Genomic DNA, 6000 nt, shown 5'->3' with positions numbered 1-6000 from the left:
TGCAGCCTGACTGGGCAGGGTCTTGCTTTGTTGCTGCTGGTTTGAGTCTGTGGGTGGTTTCTGGTGTGATGGAGCTTGTTGCTTGGTTTTTGTACAGAAATGGACTTTTTTTTTTTTTTCCTTGGACTTCTGTTGGCCAAGTTAGGGACGTACTGATGGGACCAGCTGCATTCCCTCATCTCTCTCCTTGCATCAGAGAGCAGACATGGAAGAGGGTTTGTACCAGCTGATCCATTTCACTGGGCAAACTCTTGGCTTGATGCAAGCCCTCGGAGCCAGAGCTGGGGGCAGGGAGCCTCTGCTATCCCACCTGGGGCACTCCCAGGCTGTGCATCGCTAGTCCTTTCACACCTTCTCCACCATGACTGCTGCCATGCCTGCACAGTGCTTGCCTTCCTCCTCCTCATCATCCCTGTGACCAGGGAGCCTGGGGTGGGAGGAGGTGGCATGCTGCGGTCCTGCGAGATGTCGGAGGAAGTCCCCTTGGCAAGGAGGCAGGTTAGTCATTGGCATCCCAGGAGCATCCTCCATGTCCTGGCAGTGCCTGGAGCATTTCCCCTCCGTTTGCAGCAGGAGCACCGTGGAGGGCGGCGGGGGGAAAGATCCAGCCAAATTACAACCCGGCTGTGCAGGAGGAGATGCTGCAAGCTGCGGGGGGGACACATAAGCCTCCCTTCCGTGGCACGTGCCAGCCCCCTGCACACTGTTCTGCGTGGAGATGTGCTTCTCTTCCCATCTCGAGAACAAGCCCCCAGTTAAAACATCACCTCCTCGCAGCTCCCGTAGTCACTCTCCACCATGTCAGAGCCCTCGTAGTTGGGGGGTGGAAGGGGCTGGGCCCGGATGCTGGGCTGGTGGCCCACCTCGCAGTCCGCGTAGGAGGGCTGGGCCACGCTCAGGCGCATGCTCACCCGCTTGTAGCCGGGGTCGGGCTGGTACGGGACACCCTCGCCCTGCACTAGCTGGGCTGGGTAGTAGCTGATGGCCGTGTATTCGTTCTGGCACTGGGAGGCTCCCACGTCCACGGGGCCAAGTGGCAAGAAGTCCTCCAGGTTCTGGTTGCTGTAGCGGGGGGGGATGGGGGCCCGCTTGTTGCTCTGGTCCAGCGGGAAGGGAAAGCCCCCGTAAAGAGCAACCGGCTCCGCTTCTGCTGGTGGAGGGGGTGGTGGCGGGAGAGGAGGGTGGGAGGAGGATGCAGGGGGGCCTTGAATGATCTCGTAGTGGGAATATTCCTGGACATCTGATGACAGGTACCGGGGAGGCCAGTAGGTTGTTTCTGCTGGGTAGACTGGAATAAAACAGAGATGTGTTAGCTGCATAGCTGCAGTTCAAGCTGTTGTTTTCCCTCTCTTGCCCTCCCTTCTGTAGTCTGTGAGCGTGCAGGAGATGGGGCAGACCAGGGAAGAGAGGAGATGTGGGGACAGGGGAGTTATAGTTGCTACTTTGGGAATTGAGGGGACCTGAGGGCACCCCTGGCTGTGCCAAAGCAGTGTTCCCACTAGCCTTCAGACATCCACTCCTCCAGCACCCAAAACACACACTTTATTGTGCCATTTGGATGCAAGAATCTTGCACGATGAAGGGATGGAGGCAGAGCAAGTGACCCACTGGATCTGTCCCTTTCCCTGTAGTTACTCTTATGAGCGCTCTCTTCTAACACTGTATGTGGGTGAGAAAGCAGTAACCAGCTCTCTGGAGCCATGCAAGGTGTTTCCCTGAGGGTGTGATCCGCCTGCCTAGGAGCGTTGATGCAAACACCTCCACTAAAACTCACACTGACTTTTAGGATCTTGATTTTTCCCCCCTAGCTCCATTATTCTCTTTTATAGGGTCTTATGACCCAGGGTGCGTGGGAATCCAGGCTATGCACTAATTGTTTCCCTGCTGATGGTGTACCAGACTGAGCAGGTTAAAGGTGAAAACTGGGATGTACTGGTGAGCAAGGAGGGAAGACCCAATCAAGGATCTATAGCAGGGCTTGGTCAGTATTTGCCTGTACTTTGCTTAGCTTTAACCCACACTGTTGGTTCCTCATGTTTGCAAACCTTTGGTCCACTTCACAAGGGGAAGAGGGACGTGTTAGAGCAAGAAACAGCTGCGGCTACTGACCCATCTCCTCCCTGGCCCATGTGCACTTGATGAAGGACTCGTTGTCGGAGTTGGAGGGGGGTGCAGCGGGGGGCAGGTTGGGTGCCACACTGCACACGATGGTGCCCCGGTGCTTTGGGGCGTTGGCCGAGTTGAAGGTGACGAATTCAGGGGTGCCGGTGGGTTTGCGCTGCTCCGGCGTAGCCCGGTCGAGGTTGTTGTGTGCCGTGTCGCTGAGGATGTTGAGCTCGATGGGTGGCACAGCTTGGGTGCCCACACCCACGCTCTTGGAGAACTCGCTCTTGGAGAGCAGGTCGGGGTCCTCCCGGGCCACGGGCTTGTGTGCCTTGGCCCGGTGACGGTAGCGCTTGCGGATAAGCACGAAGGCCACGGCCAGGATGGCCACCCCCAGCACGCCGGCTACGATCTCCGCGATCTCCTCGGGGCCCACCGCCCACTGCGTGGGCACAATGGCAGGGGTGATGATGGGCTGCGTGCAGTAGTGCCCCTGGTAATCCGATGGGCAGATGCAGCGGATGGAGCCCTGGTTGCTCACGCAGCGCCCGGCGTTTCGGCATGGGTTGTCTTGGCACTCCTCGGCCAGCTTCTCACACCTGTGGGGAAGAAAGGATGGGGACAACCACTGTCAGCCTGGGGATGCAGCTAAAACTGCATCATTCTCTTCAGGGCTCTGACTTACACCAGCCAAGGACGCTCCATCCTGGTCTGCTCTCCCTCCCTTGCTAGACTCATGCTACCTGCCTCTTCTGGCAGAGGACCATGATCCTTGAGCACACAATGATGCTTTTCAGGAGACGAAGTTTTACAGGATGGTCCTATTTTTCAGTCATATGCAACAAATTAAAATGGGGGGCTTCCTGCCTCAGAGGAATATTTAGAGTTTCTAGAGCTAACACTGCATAGAGAAATGCTCCCATCCTGTTAAGTTAGGGAGCCCAGGGTCACTCTGAGATGTGTTAACCTCTTGTGGAGTCTCATATGCTCTCCAGGCTCTGTGGGGTCTTGGAGTGATTTGTGGATGTCTGCAGGTTGCAGCAAACATTTAGGAAAAATCTAGCCTGAGAAGTGGTGAATGGGCATCCTTGTTGGAGAAGTTTTTGGCATTTTATGGAGCATCTGCAGAATGGAGGACAAATTTCTGATTCTTTATCCTGCTCCACCCCACACAACCTAAACATTGCCCAACAGTAGAGGGAGACCTTTTCTTCCAACGGTAATGATCTCCCCATGCTAGGGTGTTAACTACAAAAATCAAGCGCTATCACTACTAGAAGCAGTTGCTGTCTGGAAAAACCTGCTGTTGGTTTCAGAAAGTGCAGTTACTTAGAAAAGACTTAAGTAAAAAGTAAAATCACTGAACAGAATTAGTTCTGTTTTAGCTCAAACCAGGACAGGGGAATATGCAATGTTTTGTTGGCTTTGCTTTTTTTTTTTTTTTTTTCTTGTTACTGAATAAACTCTCTGAGGTTTGGGCTCCTCTTGTTTCTTAGTCAGTGTTTTAGGATGTGTGAGCTGGTGTGTGCAGCATGCACCCCCCGGCTCTGGCTGGCTGATTAGTGATTTCAGATATTGCACTGCCACCTAATGCTCAGCTGCATACTTTTACTCCAAGAGCTGCACAAATAATTTCTGCCTTTGCATTGATGGTCAAAGGACCAATGTTCATGCTGGCTAAACGGCAAAGGCAGAAGGATGAACTGGACGTGATGCTGTTTGAGCCTGCGCTGGGCACCTCTCATCAGGCTGGGCCAGAGGCAGGGCAGGGGGCTTGGAGGGGATGCGTGACTGCGATGGGTAATGCTGAGCTGCAGAGAAGCCTCTGGGCCTGGGTTAATTCTCAGGCAAGTATGCACTGACATTTCATGTATGGGAAATGTACCCAAGCTGTAACGCTGGTGGTGAGAACTTCAAAGTGATACAAACCACAGGGTTCAGGGCCAAAGCTGAACACTCTGGCACCTCATGACAATGGGGATCCACATGCTATCTGACAGGAGAGGGGGAATAGCACCCTGCACCTGCTTTTCAGCATGGCCCACTTATCCTGAGCTGAGCTTTGAATTAGATGAATCATGGCTGCGACCTGGGACAGAAATTCCCCTTGGGTGAGCCCTGCAGAGCTGGTCCTGGACAGAAACAGCCCGTTTAGCACCCAGGGTGGGTGTCCCAGCTACTGAAAGAGAGGGCAGCTCACAACCATGCTAGCCAGCCTGCCCGCAGCCAAAGGGCATCCTCCTGCCACCCAGCGCAGTGCCTGCCCACACCCTGCTGCCAGGGTGTCCCCATCACAGCCAAGCTCAGCTCACAGCGTGGGGATTGTCCCCTTGCAAGGAGGGACGTTGAACCCGCACCAAGCGTAGCATCTGCAGGCACTCAAAGCATCTGTGAGGACAGGAGATTTTTCTTTTTTTCCCCTCCTGCTCAGAGGAGACGGGCACAGAGGGACAATGACCACACGATGGCAGAGCTGTTTATGTCCTGATCTGCTCAGGTCTGCCTCCGGACGCTTCCCTGCTGCAGTGGTTATGTACATGGCGATTTGCAATTAATCCCGGGGTGTCTGGATCTGCTGAGCTCCAGAAACGTGCAGTGCTTGTTGGTAGAGATCATGTTTTTAGCCCACCATGGGAGATCACCTGTCCTGAAGCCTTCCCGGACCTTACCTTTCACCCATGTACCAGTCAGGGCAGTGGCAGGAGTAGCCAGTGGCGGAGAGGGTGCAGGTTCCTCCGTGCAGGCAGGGCTTGGACTCGCAGGGACTGTCCCCTAGCTCACAGCGCTCACCAGAAAACAGCCCGGGACAGATGCAGGTGTAACCTGGAGAGGGTGAGAGAGTGCCATACAGAGACTGGGTCCGTATGGAAGAACTAGCAAGAACAGGGAGGAGCAGTGCCTGGTGCTGGTGGCACCCACAAAGGGCTCAATCTGGCTGCCTAAGCATAGGTACTTGCTGCTGCAGCAGGTGCTGTGGAGCACCCAAGCCATCCACAGAGGGCTGGTGGGTACGTTACAGGACCTGGAGCAGTGGCTGAAGGCTGGGTGGTCACTCTGGGGCAGTGCAATGGCACTAGAGAGCTATCTAAGCAACAACTCAAGCCTGTCCTCTCCTGACACAGACCCTCTCCTGCCGGGGATGCATGCAGGGCACGGCTTTATTGCGTGGAGAAGCTGGGGGACAAATTCAGGTCAAAGGAAGGGGAGCCTGGCTGGCTGATTCATAGTTTCTGACTCTGCTAGGTGCAATCCTCTGTAACTTATTGTTCTCTGAAGCCTTTGGTCCTGCGAGTTCTTGTGGTATGAAGTGCCTGTCTCAACACGTCAGGTTTCTCTTGCCTATAGGAGGTGTCTTCTCGCAGCCAGAGTGAAACACAGCATAGCTGGGGACTCGGAGGGGGCTGCTGCTCTTTGTGTTTTTGGCTGCTGTTTAGTGCAGCCCTAAGCATGGGAATGTTCCTGGCTGTGCTGAGCTGCTGCTAGTCACACAGCTGGTGGTGCCATGCAGGAAGTTCAGAGTTTCCACCTTGCAGCGTGCTTGAGAAGTCTTTACTCTGCATCCACAAGCTAAACATCCCTGTTTTAGAGCACAGGGTGAACCAATGTAGACCTGTTTCCACATGTGTGTTAGTGGTTGTACGACAGGGACGTGCCGACGCTTGCGCAGCAGGTGCTGGACACTGCCTGTAGGGCTGCGTGTGCCCAAACACACGTGTTCCTGGATGCGGGGGTTCTCCTGTGTTTGCACCTGTGGTCCTGAGCGCTGTGGTTGATGTGGTGGCTGCTCTGGCTTTGACCCTTTCCGCACAGATGCGTTCTCATGCAGCCACGTGGCTTACCCAGGCTGTCTTGCACAGGCGTGTCTTTGCCTGTCCATGTAATCCCACGCCTGAGATC

General features: G+C 54.9%; 1 protein-coding gene across 1 annotated transcript in view; it reads right to left on the bottom strand.

Moving 5' to 3' along the window:
- Window positions 1-755: 755 nt before the first annotated feature.
- Window positions 756-6000, bottom strand: part of FAT2 (FAT atypical cadherin 2) — a 46680-nt gene continuing 41435 nt past the window's right edge. Inside the window, exons 21-23 of the mRNA XM_086470841.1 lie at window positions 4773-4926; window positions 2110-2702; window positions 756-1288 (exon numbers count right to left, since the gene is read on the bottom strand). Of these exons, the coding sequence (XP_086326967.1) occupies window positions 756-1288; window positions 2110-2702; window positions 4773-4926 (1280 nt within the window). The remainder of the gene's footprint in view (window positions 1289-2109; window positions 2703-4772; window positions 4927-6000) is intronic.

Source organism: Leptosomus discolor, chromosome 10, assembly GCF_034619465.1.
Source record: "Leptosomus discolor isolate bLepDis1 chromosome 10, bLepDis1.hap2, whole genome shotgun sequence".
Taxonomy (NCBI): Eukaryota; Metazoa; Chordata; class Aves; order Leptosomiformes; family Leptosomidae; genus Leptosomus; species Leptosomus discolor.
This window is presented reverse-complemented; position numbering and strand designations above follow the sequence as displayed.